This window comes from Antedon bifida, chromosome 2, assembly GCF_963402885.1.
Source record: "Antedon bifida chromosome 2, ecAntBifi1.1, whole genome shotgun sequence".
Classification (NCBI taxonomy): domain Eukaryota; kingdom Metazoa; phylum Echinodermata; class Crinoidea; order Comatulida; family Antedonidae; genus Antedon; species Antedon bifida.
In genome coordinates this window covers 617,396-639,471 of record NC_136227.1, presented here as the reverse complement: position 1 = coordinate 639,471, position 22,076 = coordinate 617,396, and the positions used below count along the sequence as shown (strand labels likewise).

The following is a 22,076-nucleotide window of genomic DNA, read 5'->3' as shown; positions in this document are numbered from 1 at the left end:
GTAGTAATACTCATTCGGCTAGTCCTTTTTTAAACTTGTAAACGAATTCAAACAATAAAAGCTGATTGATCGAAATTTAATAGCATTTTAGTTTAAAGTCAATAACATATTAATATTTGACTTATATTCTGTTGTCTTGTAAATACAATGTCAATTTAAATTCTATAAATTTCTAGATTTCCAAGGACGTATCTCTTAATTAAAAATGACTCGGAAAATATAGACTCATCAAATTCATTTTTATTATTAATTATGACCTCCTACGCATCTTCGTGTCTAAAGTTACGACGACAGTGTAATCAATTGATGGTTATTCAAACTTCTGATTTGACGAATCGTTAGAAACGTCATACACAAAAGTTGACTCGTGCATAAACGTGACTCTGATTTGTAGGCGAGTTGACGCGTGCGTACAAACTCTGATTTGTACGCGAGTTGACGTGTGCGTACAAACTCTACTTTGTACGCGAGTTGACGCGTGCGTACAAAACGCGAGTTGACGCGTGCGTACAAACTCTGAATTGTACGCGAGTTGACGCGTGCGTAAAAACTCTGAATTGTGCGCGTTTACCTATCTTCTTTTCTCCTTGTCCGACATGTGACAATAATGTTAGCAATTTAAACAGTTCATTTTATTGATTATTATTATTATGTGATATCTTTATTTAAACAAACAACATATAAATATACAAAATGAATATTAAAAATTCTAGCAATACAAGCTAAAATTAAAAACAAAGAATGAACAACAAAAACATCAATATAAAAATATAAACAATTTCTGGAGAAAAAAAAATCTTATTAATAAATTGGAAAATAGTGTTTTGTCGTATGTTACCTAAGTAAATGATATTGTAAGGAACCTTACTAAGCAACACACACGTATGTCAATAATCTACTTGTGTATAGATTAGACGTTATGTTAATATACAAATTGGAAACATTTATGATTATGAATTATGTACGCGAGACGTTGTAACTAAATACATTGGTTTTGAAGTCAGCCCTTGGGAGATGCTTGGAGAGCTCGCCGTGTGTCGAGTAACTTAAACGGTTATCGAATACACTGCAGTCTTTACATTGTTATTCCCAATAGCAATTCTTAGTATTGCTATTGAAATGTAAATTCAAACGTGTTCTGTTGAATGGAACCTACATTCCATTTTAACCTAATTCGATGTTCGAAGAAAAGAAGTCGTTTGTGATGTTCGTAGTACAGCTACTGTAGTCTTAACATTATTATAATGCTGGGACATTATAACGAACTGAGGCCTATTGTTGTATTGTATTTTCAGCAGTCGTTCAGTATTACTCCCCTAGCAAAATATCGAGAGCAATATACTTTAATTAAGAACCAATATTCTCATTAAATATGGTATAATGATTCTCATTTTGAAATGTTACCATGACACTACTACGCATTCACAAGACATTTGCTGCAGATTAACGTTGATGGCGCACTGTCCACAATCATGAAAGAAGGAATAATCTTTTAATATAAGATACAAAGAAAATAGAAAAAATAGAAAGAAACCTGTAGTTTGAAAGGCAACTAATAAGATACGTTTTGATTTCTCACCAAAATCAAAACCAAAAATCTCACCTATTTAAATTTGGTTCCCACACTATGACGCGACGCAAGTAATTTGTCCAATCACAACGCGATGAACCATCCGAATTGCCACTGACTTGCGTTGCGCATACATCCTTGCGTTGCGCGTACGTCATTGCGTTGCGCGTACGTCATTGCGTTGCATCCATGGCAAAATTAGTTTTATGTCAGTTGATTGTCCTAATTTCAATCACCGCCATTTTTAGGATTTTAAGTAACAAAATTGTTGTTTTTTGAGTTGTTGCATCTTCTCATATCTTTTTCAATTATTTGATAATGTTCTAAAAAATAACTGATCACATGTCAACATCATTCTTGTATATCTGCATAAAAAGTTCAGTGACGTCATTGCGTATCAGTGAACTGATTGGTTATCAAGTAAGCGCATTCAAATTTGTCTTACTTGTTTTCTATCAAAAATATATTAAATGGTAATCAATCATATTTTAAATATGAAATTACAAATTTTCTCAAACTCGAAGTATTGCGTGATGTCTTTAAATTACATTTCTGTATGGTCTGTGTGGCAAATTCATTTATTCATTATTGATAAGTACAATATGTTAGTGACGTAATCATCTTATCAACGTCATTTCAAAATTATTAAAAATTCAAGTTATTACTATTACTACATCGTTTTGACATTCTCAATCGATCAAGTACAGGCTTGTCATCGCTGAGTATTCATGAATCACGTCTACCTTACTTGTTCGTGTCCAATCCATAATAAAGAAAATTAATACATACAGTAAAATATTAACCTACAGTATTACGAAAATCCATCCATTTTGAAAATTATCAGATAAGAAATTAGTTTAATTACCTAAATCCAAATAGAGTAAAGCAAATCCATATGATAGACTACAATTTCTTTTTTAACAAACCGATCAAAAAAGATTTTACAATAATTATAAGTTTTTAACAACCACCAACTTTTACATAAGATTTTAACAAACCAATTAGAATAACGTTTACAACATAAGTTTCAACAATCAAAATAAATTTTACAATATAAGTTCCACCAATCAGAATAACTTTTATAACATAAGTTCCACCAATCAGAATAACTTTTATAACATAAGTTTCACCAATCAGAATAACTTTTATAACATAAGTTTTACCAATCAGAATAACTTTTACATGATTTTAACAAACCAATCAGAATAACTTTTACAACATAAGTTTCACCAATCAGAATAATTTTTACATAAGAATTTAACAAACCAATCAGAATAACTTTTACAACATAAGTTTTACCAATCAGAATAATTTTTACATAAGAATTCAACAAACCAATCAGAATAACTTTTACAACATAAGTTTTACCAATCAGAATAACTTTTACAACATAAGTTTCACCAATCAGAATAACTTTTACAACATAAGTTTCACCAATCAGATTAACTTTACAACATAAGTTTCATCAATCAGATTAACTTTACAACATAAGTTTCACCAATCAGAATAACTTTTACAACATAAGTTCCACCAACCAGAATAACTTTTACAATATAAGTTCCACCAATCAGATTAAGTTTTACAATATAAGTTTTTAAAAAACCACTACCAATATTATAAGTTATTCCATTTGTTTAATTCTTAAGTTAGTGATACTTACTAAAGGCCTTTGCTATTACAAACCAGATACAATTTAAATTGAATTGAACTCTTTCAAATAAAATGTTTACCCTAGTTGATCATTCGTCAAATAATTACTTAAAATTTACTACTATAGCGTTATAATGTTAGCGGTTTTTAGTACTTTGTAAATTAAATTTGTTGTTTGTTGTTCTCAGTTTCGAATTCTTTTTTTTTTTCATTTCACTAATGGCAGGAAACTGTTATTTTTATCACAATTTCGGTCGTGGTATCAGAATATCTTTCATGATCTTAATAATTTGAATTAACCAATAAAGTTACGTGCTCACAACCAGTGAAGATAATAACTCACTTACGAAACGCTACTCTCGTAAAATTATCTCAACCCACATTGATTAGCAGTAAACAGGAACAATATAATTATTGGGTACCATTAATGGCTTTTAGCGGCAACTTCAATGCATTAAGTACATCACCAGTCTTTGGTAGTGATAATGTATTTCACTTAATAATATTTCTATTGTGCTGAAGTTTAATGTAATTAGTTAAAGTTATTTAATGAAGTTTGCTGTCGTGTATTTTTTTGATGGTGACTATTGACATGTAATTTGATAATATTATTAGCCACATGTAAATTTTATAGTGCGCGCGGATTATCCGTTAGGCCTATATATGAATCCTCTTTTATACATTATACAAAATAAAATTACAATATTATTACAGTTGTACACGCATTAGTTTTATGCGCGCCACGTAGCAACAGAGCGCGTGTCTTACTTTCACTGCTGTTATATGAGAGACATAAATTGACATTGCAGAGCAAAATTATCAATATCAGCATTGGATGATATTTTTAAATTAATTAAATTATATAAAAAAAATAAGTTCATCCAGTTGGCGTGTGAGAGACAATATCAAGAAACATACCGGGTTGGTCGAACTGGACTTTTTGCAAAACAAACTTTATAACATGTAAAGAAAAACTACATTTTACCAAACAAATAATCATGTGTAATTTGCTGATTGGCTACAGAAACTGCGTTTATCGATCGTTTAAAATCGGTCACATGACCAAATCCAATTACTATGGAAACCGGTTAACAAAATACTAAGACGTGTGACCCACATTATTGAAGATGAGTGAATACTGATGTGATTGGAATTATGAATAACGACTAATATTCGATGATATTAGGTCAATTAATGGTCATTAATCCAATATTTTCATTATATATTTTTTAATTAATTATAGTTTAGTGTGTTTCTTCATTATTTTTTTACTGCCATTATTTTCAGTGAAAATGGTAAATTTGAGATTTTTTCCAATTTTTGTTGAATTTGAATAAATAAAAATATCTGTCTCATCAAATTATTAAAAGTACAATCAAAGAGGATGAATTTTTTTTTTCTGTTTAAAATAATTCTAAAATATATATAAAAAAACACTTGATATTTTTGTAGAAAGAATTTTCAACAGCATACTGCTTCAATTAATTGAATTATGTAAACTCATAAAAATTGTACCCATATCATTTATGTTCAAATATTGAAAATAATTATAATGAATATTTCTGAAAGGAGTTTCTTGTTGGTGATCAAGGTACTCAAACACTGCTCGTACTAAAACTAATTTACTTGGTAGTACTTAAGTACTAGTACAAGTACATGGCGTGAGAGCGTGTGATTGATAATAAGACAAATTGCAATTGATGTCTTCTTCACTGTCAATCTGCTGATGAATTGGACTTTGTAGGCAAAATATAAAAAAATATGTTGAGTAGAATGTTCTATGAATAAACATATACAGTTAGAAAACATCGATCTTGAGGGTTTATTTATTTATTATTTATTTCATTGATTCCGACAGTACAACATATTAAGACAAAATAGATACAAGACACTGCCGAGGATCGAGAGACAAATATATAAGCACGCGTCATCGTCGTATATAGCGAGTTATACTATCTTTTGCCATTTATTCCTGTCGCGTGGGCCAGATGTGTCTCAATGTGGGTGGGGGGAGTGTAATTTAATACTGTTTTCAAGTCATCCTGTATCATTGTTGTCCATAAATTATTTTCTTTGGTCTTCCAACTGCTATTTTCTTCTGAAGACAAAAGCAATAAACAAAATGTTGTCACCCGTAATGTCTGGTATTGAATGCAACTCATTTAGCAACATTGGGGGACAATATTATTATAGAAATCCAAAGGAGAATTGCTGAAAATGACAGTGCTGGATCTCAATGGTGATACAAAAATCAAAACTGTCAAAAAGAGAGTGTCGATCTATCGGATATCATTACACTAATCCTATATGATATCCTTGCCCTGACGGATTAGCGTTTATCCACCGAATGATTGACATTCTTTCTTGCTGTTTTACTTATCGTTTTAATTTAGGTTTTTTTCTAATTTAATTCTATTATTATGTCCATCTCCAGTGATCCATACCCACAGACTTTTGCCAGTAAGTGGCATTGGGATTTATATATAATATAATAATATACCCATACACTTTTGATCAGGTCATCCGCAGGACAATCAATGGCACACAATATACAATACCGTACTAGTACAATGAATACTCTATTTATACAACTATAATTAGAACAGAGGGGTCCGCGGGGAAAATCGAGTGACATCTTGTCCTTTTGCTAGTAGACCTACGTTTGGTTCCCCACGATAGGATTGACAATGATCCATCGCGCGCGTCACGATTGGTCAAATTACTTGCGTTGCGTCTACGTCGTTGGTTGCGTTTTAAGAGTGGATCCCACTAGAGACGCAACGCAAGGACGTACGCGCAACGTAAGCAATCACAAGCGATGGATTATTCGAACAGTCGCGTGTGATTGGTTAACTCGCTTGCATTGCACTTACGTCCTTACGTTTTGTCTAAGTGGGAACCAAACTTAAGTGGGAACCAAACTTAAGTGGGAACCAAACTTAAGTGGGAACCAAACTTAAGTGGGAACTAAACTTTAGCGCACGTCGTACGCAAACTGTTAAAATAAGTTTTTGTTTATATGTAAAATTTAAAAATGTTTTATATCTTATTTTAGGTGGTTCAAGCTCGTTGGCCAGTTTGACTAACTTAGCAGCAACGTTTGCCAGTGCAGCAGGCCTGGTTGTCATGCCCAATATCAACGCTTCGTGCGGCTACACAAAACCAATATTTATCGGTTTGATATTTCAAGGTCTCAACTACTTCGGCTACGCAGTTATGCAAAATCCGTGGTGGGCAATCCTTCCAAATATAATCAAAGGTTGGTAAATATTTATTTTTTGTTTGTAAAAGATGCAAAACTATGCTAACAGAAAGGATTGAAAATAATAATGTAATAGATCGTAACATAAAGAACTTCGTTTTAAACAAAAAACCCTAACGCAACATATTGCCTAGTCTGGGTTCCAGACGGAGTTTGACTTTATATTAGTAAAAATATGTTGGCACATATGGCGTTTCATACGTGTACTACTTCAGCTTGTATTCCCAGACAAAAATCGAAATAAAAAAATTTAAAAAGACAATAAATACAGACTTGGGCCAAGTCTACATATAGCCATTCAAACATCCGAATTATTATATGAACGTGCAATATGAAATCATATATTATTATTCAAACTAATAAACAGTGCGCACCACTGACTTATTGTGTATATTGAACGATGGAGGTATAATGATTTAACAGTTTCAAAATTGTGTAAAGAGATGTTCCAGTGTGTGCCAGTATAGAGGGCGCACCAAAATAATTTATTTAGCCATTAAACAGCAATTTTTCATTTTCTATCATTAATGAGCTTCCGGTATAACCTATCCTAATTTGTTTTCGCCTTTTATCGAGTGTAGAATGTGCCGACAGCGCAATCTCTTACGACGACCATAGAATTGTTAATATCAAAGAATTACCGTTGATGGAAAGTAGAGTTCATTAAACCAAAAGTATATCATACACTAAGTAACATTAATGAGCCATTTATCTATAAATAGAAATGTAGATACATTGTTTCACGTTGCTTAGTAACTAAACCCATGAAAAATATTCGTGTGACACGCGAGGACTGTATATATAGTTATTGTATTTTAAACGAAAATACACACCGAATGATACCGTACACACACGGTGTTGTGTTTGGTATAGCATAAATGTCTTTTATTACTATTATCTTCGCGTTTTATTCGTGTGACACGCGAGGACTATATATAGTTATGTTGTATTATAAACGAATGATGTCGTTTTTTATCGGTACTGTACACGCATTTTATTCGTGGGAAACGCGATGACTTATGTTGTATATAAGATAACGGATTGCTTCCACTGACAACCCCACACCAAAGATGCACACACAACTCTATGTAGCTGGCAAAGCACACACACATACATCCCAAATATGGTAATATTAAAACCATGTTTAATAATAATAGTCAATGACTCAATATAGAGTAAATAACCCGACACGCTCACTATGAAATCCATCTACTATTCGTTAATAGAACATCTACTCGGTCTACCCTTCTCATTACAAACACTCGACAAATTTGACGTATTTATTAGATGTCACCATAGCGAATGAAACATGTGTTATTGTTGGTTATTAGGGCGTATTAATTGGCTGGTATGTTTTATACAGACCTCTTGTGCATCAGTCTTAGATGTCAATGTTCGTTGTAATCCCCAGACGAATGAAAGGTCCATCCTGTTATAGGAGAAATCGAATTAACTATCAATCAATTAATACTTCCTGTGGTCCTTAGCGATTGGCTTGCTAACATGTCATTATATTTGTATTATTTTGAATCCGGTAAAATAACGAGGTTAACGCTTTATCATTGTAATTAATTACTTATTGATGCTCTAAATATTATTCTACCAAATTCATTTCTCACAATTCTCGAGTTTCATTTTGGGAATCTTATACTTGATGTGTTAGATTCCAAACAAATAATGTTTCCTTTTCTTTCGTTCCCCATCCTCCCTCTTTATCCCTTTCTCCCCCTTGTCCTCCTCGTCTGCGGCCAACCACGTCCTCCTCTGTAGCCTGAGAAATCTTTCTTTCCTATGAGCATTGCCTAGGACATTATACATAGGCCATTGCCCGAATACATCGATATAAACAATAAAATAAACTTATGCGTGCGTTAAATAATGCTTTCTCTTTTTATAAGCAAGTAAATGAACTTAGCAAGGTTAGAATATATATTTTACTTTTTTACTTATATTTATTTCCTTATAATATTTTACTTGACATTTATAAAATAATTGTTTCAACAGTAGGGAATTTAAAGTTAAAATATGGAAGTAATTGTTTTCTTAAATTATTATATAAGGGACATTGTAATAAGAAAGATCACTCTTGGCAATATATAAGTTGTATGTATTATTTCAAATAGTACATTAACTGTAAAACCCGACTCTCTGTACTAGTATTCTATTAAAATCCGTAAACATGCTACATCAGTATTACAATTTCCACATCGCGCAAAGTTATTTTTATATTATTTGGATTTTTTCTTCTGAAATTACAAATTTACTTTATTTTATCGTGCTTGAAATGGAATAAATTAAATATCAATATCAGTAAATGAACTTGTTGTAGCTTTATGCCATCAGCCCGAGCAGGCTTATCAAATGTTAATGATGCCTGCACAATTGAAATATTGATTATTGGTTTAGCAATGTTTAAATTATCGATCATTATAGTTATATTTCCAATACGTGTTGTAAATTATAGTGTATTTGTTATTACCAATGTGTCCATTGGTTCTCGTGTTGTGATGTAATGAAGAAAAATCATTTGAGGTATTTTTGCTATTTAAAATAACCCAAAGCGTGTAGATTATCATTTAACTCGCCTTTGAAAAGAACGTTGACATTATAAAAACGTCCGGTTAAAATATATAATATCACCGACTGAGCCATCAAAATGTTATACATTATACTTGTGAGATATCACATTGGTCCTCAGGTGGTATAGATTCACTCATTTATCCTACCTGGTTACATCAACCTGTTTTAGTACCTTAGCATTCGTTCCCAATAGACGCGCGACGTATTAATTTTACCCAATCAGGATGTGCTGGATCATCCGAACCGTCGCTTGTGATTGGTCAACTCACTTGCGTTGTACATGCGTACTTGCGTTGCTTCCAGGAGGGAACCAAGCTTTATGACTAACTCCTTGACTGTTTAGTCATATTTGATCCATTTCATATAATATTATCAATCTCACCACACTAAGGTACATAAAATGATGATGTACTATACAAAATGCTAATATTTACATTTATATACGTGCTCGTAAAATCTTGTTTATGCAGGTGATACAAGATTTGACTATCGATTCGTTATTAGTTTACACACACCGCGTAAACTTTGTGTGACACGCGCCTTTTTGTACGCCTGCGTCGTCAATTGTTGATTACGATGGACACACGTTCTATAATCTTAACCACATTTCATTACCCATCATTTTGAATACTTGACATCATTTTACTGTTACATTTGGTTGCTCTCATTAACTGCTGCTGAGCTGTTTGAATTCTGATTTGAGCCTCAAGACCTACTTTAGATTATAATCACATCACCGCTTTATACACATCCATCATAATATTCAAACACGTACACGTACACATATCAAGGTATACATTGGAAGTGTTATGCATGTACCTCACGAACTCATTTGTATAGCATCGTACTCGTAATGTGATTTTTTTTTCTAATTTCGTTATTCTATTCTTGTCTAGAATGTTTATTTATTGAGGTAAAAATAATTAAAATTACAAGAAAGATGTGCCATTTAGCTAAAAACGTTGTGTAGTCACAAATATGCAATGGAAAAAAATATTTATAGGTTAAGCCTAATAACTATTATTTACTTATTGGGGTAAAAGTATTAACAATTGCAGACACACTTGATACAATATAAATAGAAAAGAATAGAAAAGGTATAAAAATAAACTTCGCTGTCTTGTTTCTGTTCGGTTAAACCTATTAACTATTGTAGGGATGGGTGGTTTTTTAAAATCTTTCGGTTCTGGGTTTTGATTGTTTGGTATTTCACCTTTCCATTGTTTCGGAGTGTATTCTACCTTGTATAATTTTTATGTCTCTAAGTCTATATTTTGTTCACTGTACTTTTGTGTCAACACTAAAATTTCATGTATAATAATATTTATTCGGTCACCAATGAAAAATAACGATTGTTATATCGACTTTATACCCAAAAACGTGACAAATAAAATATATAATATATAAATTCCAACGTGATACATCGTCCGAACTTTCGCGCATCTTTATGATTGGTTAAACTATAATTTAACTATTTGCGTTGCGTTTTGTTCTGCGACGCGTCGTTGCATTGCGTTACATTGTGTGACGCTTCGTTGCATTGCGTTACGTTGTGCGACGCGTCGTTGCGTCGCGTCCAAGTTTTATGACTCCTTAATTATCAATTTCTTAGAGAAACATAAAAACCTGACAAAATTGCGGCGATGACTAAGACACAATGACAATCTTTAATTACAATTTTATTCCATATTTGTATAACAAACAAATCAATATAAGAATATAAGTCAAGGTCAGGAATCCATTAGTTAATGTATCCTTTGTATTAATTTTAACTTAATTTAGATTACAATTGCAATACAAAGGGAAATACATACAACTAGCTATGCATATTTTAAACACCTTTTGTCTCAGTACTGCATCTATATCTATTATAATTTTCAATCGAATTTGACTTATAAAATAACTTTTGAAATTAAGCCTTATTATTCCAAGTAAAACGCCTGTGTCAGGACGATAAATAAACAACTCTAATATAAATATACATTTCCCTACAGAAACAAAAACAGATGTATTGTTTTATTGCGACTTTGTTCTAGAAGAATCTTATCTAGATAAGTCTACGATATTATTAAATGATACAATTGTAAATAAAGTAAAATTGATATATATTGATGTATTTCTTTGTAGGTATGTATGTAGATTATAAGTAATCTATCATTCTGATTTAGTAAGTTTGAGATCTTGCTTTAAGTCATGTTGATGATGTATTGATACATACAGTATAATTTATAACCGTACGTGTTGAAATAATGTCGCTGCAGAAATCTTCACATTGGTGTAATGTTTGCCACAGCATATTATAATCCCACGTTGAAACTATGATTTTAATGATAATTAATTCGAATCTATATAACAATTATCTATAAGGAGGAAGAATTATACAGTTTTAATGCAATCTATGTCTGAAACACATATGGTTTGTTAAAATCAATCCAACTTTTCGCAAGGTCAGCAGCTCTCAACACACAACAACTTAAAGCTATAGCTGCTTGGTTTCCAAAGCAATGATGTACGCGCAATTCGCGTTTGACCAATCACAAGAGGTCATATGATGCATAGCTTGTGATTGGACAACCGTTCGTTTTGTGTCACGTGCGTGCGTGTCCTAGCGATAACTTGAATATTGGGGCGCGCACACCGTGCTTAACTTACGTCATCGTCCCAAACGACACGCAATATGTTATTTTCTTTTTTCGTTAATCTGCGACAATACGTTCCTCCTACGAAGTACGTCTTTGTGTCCTAAACTGTGAAAGCAAAGTTTAGATAATTTGTGTTGGTATAAAAAGCGCGGATTTTTAATACGCATGGAATTCAAGGTGCTTAATCGAGTTACAGACATTACTTTTATTCTGTATCCCTCCTCAATCGTTAGTTACGGTGCGTCTGATTACTTAGAAATTAAAAAATAATAATTTCTTCATCATCAACCTTGCACAAGCTTCTCCCGCCAGGTGAACGCTAAAGTTAATCACAAATTCCTTCATGAATAAAATATCAATAATAATAAATTAAAGAAGACCATTATTTTCCAGTATAAATAATCAGATTATTTATTCCTTTGAATTCATAATGTTATATTCATTACGGTAACATTAATGTATTCCACTATTATTATTAATAATATGGAACTTTTGAATGGCGACGATTAAGTGCATATCTCCCTTGGATACGACCTACGTAATTGTGGCACTGCTCCTCGCCTGAACCTTAAGCTCTATCTACACTATCAAACTTGATGTGACAAAAAAAATGTGATGTGCCCATATATGGACATGATGAGTGTGTAGACAGAGCTTAACCGATGAAATGCGGTGACATAACGAATAGGAGGCCATTATAGGACATCGGAAATAGGACGAAAATACCAATCTGCAACAAAAATGGCGCAACTTAAGCTCAGTATATTATTAATCAGTCGGAGAGCCGCGTTGGGAAATATGACCGTTATCGCTGAATTTTCGACTTCGCATGACGTCATAAATTTTAGAAGCCCTCTCTCGGCACAGAAGCATCAACGTTTCGCGCGAAAACATTAGCATAAAGTATACGTCATTTAATAGCTGTTTAATAAACATTAGTAGGCGAAAAATTAACCATATATGGTAAGATCAGTTCCTTATATGCTTAAGATGTCGCAGGTCACCTAATTTTCTGAATAATTTGTTGGATTTGTTGTCAGCGACAATTTCTTTCCAAAGTTCGTGTGCGTCCGTCAAAACTGAAGTTTTCTAACAGGTGTTTGTTTACAAATTTTCCATTAGTGGGATTTGCATCCCATACAGTGAATTACCAAAAAACCGACGTATATGGATAGAGTAAGTATCAATAGTCTGTTTTACGTTAAAATTGGCTTGAAACCCTATTTAAGCTTCCTATAGCGAACATTTAAAAAAAGGTCCTCATGTCATATATTGTTACGTCTCGCGGCACTAGTTCCGTCGTGTGTGGTGCATGGTGTGTTGATTGTGGTTGTTGTAGGTGAGTATATGCACGACCTGGTGGATGTTGTATTATATCGGCCTAGGCCTAGTAACATGTTCTGTTAATAATTTAAATACTTTAGTTACAATTTAGTATTATTAAAGTATCGTTACAATCCTACTCTATATTGAAGATGCATTGGGAAGTTTTAAAAAGATAATTAAGCAAATCGCAGCCTGATACAGGTATAGGCCTACCTATTCTATATAGTTAAATATTTATTTATAGTAAAATTATTGACAACTGAGGGGTACAATTTATTTATAATATTAATAATTATTACAATAAACAGACATAAGGAAATTTTGTATTTGCTGCTTTTTCATGGTAGGCCTATATCTGAAAATGTTTTCAGGTTGTTGAATAATTATACTGTATAACGATGCAATGTTTTGTTCATATCATAGTGACAATTATTTAAATAGTTTCATTCATTACATTTCAGCTATTCATTTTCATTTTAGGTTTTTTGTTGGTATCAAGACTCGACGATTTTCTGTCTCGTTCTTCAATATGAGGTTGGACGGTGGAAGCTGTAATGGTTTTCTCGATTTCAATATCATTGCTGCAGCTGATAGTTTTTCATTTTATTCGCTAATAATAATACTGTATAACATACACATTCATGCGCATTCAAGTTTTAGAAGCGTTTCAGATCAGTCAATGATAAGATATAAATTAAGTTGCAATTGATTGATTGATTTACTTTATTAACCAGAGTCACACAGATACATACAATATAAACATATAAAACAATCATAAAATCAGTACAACCGTAAGACTCACGTAAGTTAATATGATATAGGCCTAGCTAGTTTGTTATGTTTGATGAACAAGGTGCTATTTAAATAATATATACAGTAGTAGTATTTACTATTTATATCAGTATTGTTTGAAAGATATTTGTATTAAAAACTGCTTTTTCACATTCTGTATACGTAAAAAAAAAATTGGTTGCTTGTGTGAAATGCAAGTTGTATCTAATAAAGTAATATTTATATACAAGTAAATGATGGACTTATATTTTTATATCTTGGTTTCAGCTGGGCCCATAATTATCTTTTTTAAAAACATGACCATATAAAAATACACGTTTGAGTCTCTGAAACAAACATGCCCGATTTTATAAAACATTCCCCATATATAAATTGAAAATGGGTTATTTATTTTTATTTTTCCATTTATTGTTTTTTTAACAGTTTTTTATTTGTTCTGGGCCTAGTTTCTCCTTCAGGCTTCTTCTTGCTTGGTATATGAGCAGAGCTGGGATAGACCTACCACCAGCCTAGACTATAGAATACCCAGCTACTACTGTATTATTAACACTCACTCTAGGGTAGGCCTACCTAACTAATATTAGTATTATATCAGAATTACTCAGCCTAGCTAGGCCTAGAAAATACTATTTTTAGGCCTAGCTAGGCTAGAAATCAAGTAAGTAATTATAGTAGTTAGCCTTTCCTAGCTCAGAAACCAAATAGAACAATAATCGGGGAGCAAATTGAAATCTTAGGCCTATGACGTAATACGCCTGCATGAAAACCGTATTGAACACAGACACGATTCGGTCCGGGACGATTCGTACCAGCTTCTTAAAACGTAAACAAAGTTTCAAAATGGCGATTTTTCGATCGAAACAGAACAGAAATGTAGTAGGTTTGGTTTGATTAGTGGGAGTTGCATCCCAAGAAAGCTTAAAATTAGATTTTTATTTTAATAGATAGCTTAATAGTTTATCTTGAAAGGATTTTAAATTCGCTTTGAAACCTTATCTAGAAAATATGAAATTTAATGATTTTTTACCATCATTTCAAAAAAAATTAAAGTAAAAAAGTTTATACATAAAATAATGATATTTCTTGAAACAAAAAATCTGTGGAATTTAGATCACAGTTTTTATCATTATTTACGCTTGTAGTTCAACTATTGAAATACGTTTATTGATTTCATTTAATATCAAAATTATACCATTTTCTAAGTGTACTAAAATAGCAAAAATTCCAACATTTTCCACGAAGCGCGCCCTCACAATGAATGAAATCAGTGATGCGTTACCAACGCGGCTTTCCGACTGTAATGCTGGCTTTGTTAACGCAGAGGATTTGTTGTTTAATCCGGGTTCCCAGCTAGCTCCACAAGTCTCATTTCTCAATTTGTTTGGAAACACGATTCCTAACATAATAGTAATATTTTTATAGTCATTTTATTCAATATCCTATTCATTTATTGTTTACTTAGATATAGCAATATGACTTCTTTGAAATTAATTTAATATCGAATGTAACACTCTGCCAAGGACATGCAGACTTCTGATAATTGATATTGTCAACTGTCTATCAATGGCAAATGAATAATATAACTATTAATAATAAATATTGAATTAAGTTAAGATGTTCTTATCACATACTGTTTTTTTTTTTTGTCTTTTATGGGCGCGTCCCACTTTTATTTCAGTTTACAGTACAAATTATTTAAATATATACAAATTCACTATAATAAGGCATATAATATGTGTATTCTCTTGTATTATTAAAATTAAAAACAAAGGTCATGTTCTCAATTTTTATTTTATAATGTATATATTGATACTGATCTGAGGGTACCAAATGATCAGCAATTGCTGGATGGATCACCCTCATTAAAATGGTTCAAATAAATAAATAAAATCCATCAGTGTTTCATTTTACAAAGTGTTAGCATCAAGACTAAATTAAAGAATAACTTAAAATTAAATAAAGCAACTTCTATATTTCAATCTGTTGTTTTATCTGCTTTCATAATCAATTTTTCGTTACAATGTACAATGTAATGTCTTTTGGAATCTCAGCCTTAAAGCCTTTTTTTTGGCTTATTTGAAATTCCACACATAAACTAAGACTTAACCAGGTTTTATTTTTGTCTTGATCCTTTATTTATTTTATGTGGAACAATAAAAAATCAAATTAAATGAATGAAAGTGGGTCAAAGTTCAGTTATGACGTATATCGGCCTACTCAAACTGACCATGAACCTATGATAATGTTACGGGGTTTACAAATGCATTTTTCATAAACTTTAATAACACTTTGATTGAACATAGCCTCATAAATACTAATAAGTCAATCAAGCAAATGGAGCAAGATTTTGCACTAGGATATTAGGACTTAAATGGTTTTAACATACTTAAAACGTACATAATTTCATTTAAGATAAAACTGTCAAAATGTAAAGTGTCTTTCACACCGCAGTTCAGGTAGTAGGCTCGCGTCTGATTGCGCGTGCGCATTAGCGATTTTTCGTTAGAAGGATATTTATAAATATTGTCCATTTTTATAAATATCAATAGTTTGATTCGATTTTAAAATAGGCCTAATTATTTGATTTTTATATTTATTTTTACCTATTTTTTTTTTACTATCTGTAGCTTGCAATTTACGCGCGCGCATTTCTTCACGCGGATGGCCTTTTTTTTTACCATCTCAATGATGTTCGTATTTGTATACTATAGAGGCTATGCATTAATTTCAGTTTAATTTGAGTGTCGTCTTTGATTCATATGTATTATGTTTTAAGACCGAGTAATATTGGCCGATTTTATGTTAATTTATAAGTTTATTGCTTTTAGTTTTACTGTAAATCGGTATAAGCTACTATCACAAGCGTACGGTACGGAACAGTATTTTCAACAACCCAATTTACATAGTAGTTTAGAGAATATAAAACATGCTGTTGTCATAGTAATTGAACGCGCAATATGTATTGATAAGTATCGATTCTCTCATTGAAACTATTCTTAACAAGTTGGTTGGAAGGGTACCCCCTAGCCACGTGTTGCCAAGGCAATAAACGCGACAACGATTAGCACGACGTCGTCTGGTTGTCGTTACGTGAATGAATTTGAAGTTAAGAAACGTACTGTCCATGTCCTACAGGCATGCTTCAATTTGTATCAGCACTTACACAATCTTAATAACAAAACCGACACGTTTTATAAAGAGAGCATGCGCATTACAGAGCTGTGAAGCAGGTTCCTACTTGTTTCTTACTTGTTTTTATGCGAATCTCAAGCTCTGTCTACACTATCAAACTGGTTTGACAAAAAAGTGTTATGTGCCCAAATATGGTCGTGCTATATCCAAATATGGTAGTGATATGACATCATTATGTCCATATATGGACACATCACATTTTTTTGTCACTTGAAGTTTGATAGTGTAGAGACAGAGCTTTAAACTAATATATTTTTAAGCCGAGTCCCTCATTTAAGTACCGTAATGGGATAAAAAAGTTTCTGGTTAAATTCATAATTCAGGGCGTTGGTATATGAGTCTGATGTTTTCGATATTTCAAAATGTGTTGATGAGTTTTATGAATTTTACTGTGGAGTCAATAACGTATGGGAAACTGTACGCTAGAAACATTAGGTCTAACGTATGGGAAACAGTACGTTAGAAATATTAACGTATCGGGGTTGGGTTAATGTGATTTTAAACACAGTCGGTTTCTATGAATCCCTTCTCTTGATAACTATGTCAGGGACTCTTCCCTGCTTATGTCAATCAAATATTCAAATCCGATTAAGCTTTATTAACAACATGTAGTCAATTTGCATAACAACACGCATATTATTTTACGTAATCAATGTTAGTTTTAGATACGTACTTTGCAGTACCAGCTAAAGCTTGGTTCCCACTAGAAAGTACAACGCAAGCGAGTTGACCAATGACAAACAGTTCAACATTCTGTACTAACCAATCGATTGTGATTGGTTAAGCGTGGTTCCCACTAGCGACGCAACGCAAGGACGTAACGCAACGCAAGTGAATTGACCAATCACAAGCGATGGCTTATTCGCTTGCGATTGCTAACTGTCTATAACTTCGCTTGTCATTGGTTAAAACGCTTGCGTTGCGTTTACGTCCTTGCGTTACGTTCTAGTGGGAACCAAGCTTTAGATTAGTAAAGCGTGGTTCCCACTAGCGACGCAACACAAGGACGTAACGCAACGCAAGTGAATTGACCAATCACATTTCTAACTGTCTATAACTTCGCTTGTCATTGGTTAGAACGCTTGCGTTCCGTTTACGTCCTTGCGTTACGTTCTAGTGGGAACCAAGCTTTACGTTGTGCTTACGTCCTTGCGTTGCGTCCTAAAGCTTGGTTCCCACTGACTAAACGCAAGGACGTAGACGCAACGCAAGCGGGTTGACGAATCACACGCGACTGTTCGAATCCACCGCTTGAGATTGGTCAAATCACTTTGCGTTGCGTTATGTCCTAGTAGGAACGAAGCTTTAGTGGTAACCAAGCCTAACACATCAGAAATAAAACCACAAAGTTTCGTGAAGAATAAATGCGAAGAATACACGTGAGCATGCACGCGAGTATCCACCGTATTTCTGGCAAATATTTATTTTTTTTAAACATTCTGCATAGCATCTGGCTACTGTCTGTTGTCCAGCCGTGTGTGGTTTTGCATCTAATTATGTTCGCTGTATAATTTCTTCATTTTTATAAATACGCTTACTAAACATTTGCATTTAGAATAAACGCGAAGAATACACGTGAGCATGCATGCGAGTATCCACCGTATTTCTGGCAAATATTTATTTTTTTAAAACATTCTGCATAGCATCTGGCTACTGTCTGTTGTCCAGCCGTGTGTGGTTTTGCATCTAACTATGTTCGCTGTATAAGTTCTTCATTTTATAAATACGCTTACTAAACATTTGCATTTATTATTTGATATTTTTAAAATCTCTTTTTTAACTCTTTTACAGGTTTCTCGGCTGCTATCACATACCAGACGTTGGCGGCGTTTATGGCAGAATCAGTTCCACCAGAGTATCTATGTAGCTTACAGGCTGTTATGTGGGCCCTTTACTACGGTTTCGGAAGTGGAGTTGGTGGAATTATGGGAGGCGTGGCTTTTGAATACGTCGGTCCAGTAGCCACCTTTTGGGGGATCTCAATCGTTTCCTTTTTCTTTGCCTTTCTATTTGTGTTTATTCACTGGATGTGTTCTAAAATAGAAACGAAAGAAGAAAAACAAAATAATAATAGTTGAAAGAAATTTAATTTAAATATATTATTGTTATTAAACTTACGGGACTAAACACACAACGTAAAAGTAACGTATATTAATCACAATAACCAAATATAGATTAAGGTCTATAGATTTACATGCTGAGCAAATAAGTAATTAGTTGAATCAAATGTATTTTATTTTTAACATACTGTGTATAAGTAAGAAGTTATATTTATTACGGTGGGAAATTACCTCACGATCTTAATGTAATTGTGGGATATGTGCCCATGTTAATGTATTTGTGCTAGATATTAGAAAGATTCAAATGGTTCACATCAATCATGCCATAATGGTTCACGTCCATCGTGTCATAATGGTTCACATCCATCATGTCATAATGGTTCACATCCATCATGTCCTAAGCGTGTGAGAATGTTTTCCTAAAGGGAGTCATTGGTTGTCATTCAACCCCCTGCTCTTTGTCGTCGTCAATGTTTTCCTAAAGGGAGTCATTGGTTGTCATTCAACCCCCTGCTCTTTGTCGTCGTCAATGTTTTCCTAAAGGGAGTCATTGGTTGTCATTCAACCCTCTGCTCTTTGTCGTCGTCAATGTTTTCCATAATATTGATGTTTCTTTTTTATTGTAACGAGGGTAAAGTAGGTATTGTATTAATATCTTAGAAACATTCCCTGCCCATGGCATACCCTGCCCATGGCACAACATACCCTGCCCATGGCACAACATTCCCTGCCCATGGCATACCCTGCCCATGGCACAACATACCCTGCCCATGGCACAACATACCCTGCCCATGGCACAACATACCCTGCCCATGGCACAACATACCCTCCCTTTGATCCATACTTTTCTTCGCCGAATAAGGAGCACAACCGTATTACTCAATAATAGGTCAGGATCATAGGCTGGGGGGCTAGGTGCACTCTTTTATGCCTTTTTCAATAATAAGTGCAATTTCCGCCGTGGACCTAGCAGCTATATATTTCAAAATTTTCTTAACTCAGGCTCAACTATGGTGGGTCTTATTTGTTTCATATTTCGACAAATCATGTAAAGTGCAATTTCCGGGGACCTAACAGCTTTATTTAAAAAAAAATATTAGCTCAGCCCCGCAGGGGAAAGGAGGTTGGTGAGGGGTTGGTTAGTACCACATTTACAATTTTCGCCTACGCTACGTGGATCATCCACATATTGCACCGAGGTCTAATGTAGCAACCAAAAGGGAAACTATTTTGGAATTAAACAGTACTGTAATAGTTAGCTGTAATATCAGGATGTTCAATCTATTCACTGTTGCACATTGTGCGAATTATATTTAAATTCGAACTCTTATAGTTTGTATACGTATCGTATACTTTCACAACCTTAAATACAGAGTCGTCACTGATTAGGGGTGGATCCAGGATTGTGAAAGACGGATAAGGGGGGCCGGACTTATAAAACATGTAAATGACGTGTTGAAATTAAGATAATGTATTGTTTTTCCATTAGAAGGGTGGAGATCCGGCCGCCGTGTTCCTTAGCTTGGTTCCTACCACTGGAGACGCAGCGTAGACATGGACGCAACGCAAGCGAGTTAACCAATGACAAGCGACTGCTGCTGTTCGTAATAATCCATCGCTTTTGATTGGTCAAATCACTTTGCGTTGCGTCCTTGTGTTGTGTCTCTATATGTGAACCAAGCATTATATTATAGCGTGTAATATTTCAGGGGAAATGGTTATGATAATAATGAGTATAAATGATTTAATACTATTTATTAACTGTGTTTGATTATGTTAATGATAATGAAGACTGATGATAGATTAATTGTTGACGATGGTGAAACTTTGCGTTGGATGGATGAAGCGCGCGCGCGTTAAAATGTTAATAGTGTATGAAATATGATTGTGTAATTAAAACAAAACCAAGTTATACTCTCGGACGACTGACGAGTTCAATGACGACAAGACGACGATAGACGAATAATTAGCAATAATTTTGGTTATGGTGAGTGTAGCCTAAAGCTCTGTCCACACTATCAAACTAGTTTGACAAAAAAGTGTGATGTGCCCAAATATGGTAGTGATATGACATCATCGTGTTATGGTAGTGATCGATATGACATCATCGTGTTATGTATGGTGGTAGTGATATGACATCATCGTGTCCATGAGCACATCATATTGTTTTTAACATAAAGTTTGATAGTGTAGATAGAGCTTTAATGAGTATTACGTATTTATATGAATTGCCATTTATATTGGTTGTTCTGAGTTAAAGGACCAATTTTTGAAATAAAATAAGGAAAAATAATAAAGAGATGAACAATAATATTGAGAATTTGACGTTTACATTTATGTTTTAATTGCTAATGAATTTGATGAATTTGACTCAATATGTGTTAAGTTTTGTCTACACTATCAAACTAGTTTGACAAAAAATGTGTGATGTGCCCAAATACTACACAGTGATATGCTTAATGGTAGTGATATAACATCATCAAGTCCTTATATGGGCACATCACATTTTGTTGCCACATAAAGTTTGATAGTGTGGACAGGGCGTTACATTACATCTCTATATATAGTTACCCTTATTTTATATCAGAATTTTTTCAGTGTATAATCTGGTAATAATGTTTAAAATAATTGTAATTTATTTATAAAGAAACTATTTATTTAATTTCCACTAATTCAAGGTAAATTATTTGTGCATAGACCTAGTGATCGATGTTGTAATTCACGTATTGTAGGTGAAGTATATGATGAAATATTAAATATAGTTTTGGATTGTGTCGGTTTTAAACACGTTTATTGGAATTCATTTTTGTGAATCATCGTTGTTGTGTAATGTTGTCATCATCAAATTAATCATCAACAATAATTTACCTGAATATTCGTCGTAAAAAACGTCATGAATGTTACTTAATTGCTGCCTACTCATCCTTAGGCCTACACTATCAAAACAAATAGGAGGTGGGTGGGTGGGAAGCCACCATATTAAATTGAATATAGACGTGACA

The 22,076-nt window shown here is 33.3% G+C and overlaps 1 protein-coding gene across 1 annotated transcript in view; it reads left to right on the top strand.

The window, feature by feature from the left end:
• The window catches only part of LOC144835239 (major facilitator superfamily domain-containing protein 6-like), a 43,832-nt gene extending 21,957 nt beyond the window's left edge, over window positions 1-21,875 (top strand). The window contains exons 4-5 of the mRNA XM_078690292.1: window positions 6,276-6,479; window positions 18,806-21,875. Coding sequence (XP_078546418.1) covers window positions 6,276-6,479; window positions 18,806-19,092 — 491 coding nt within the window. The 3' untranslated portion in view covers window positions 19,093-21,875. The remainder of the gene's footprint in view (window positions 1-6,275; window positions 6,480-18,805) is intronic.
• The last annotated feature ends 201 nt before the right edge of the window (window positions 21,876-22,076 follow it).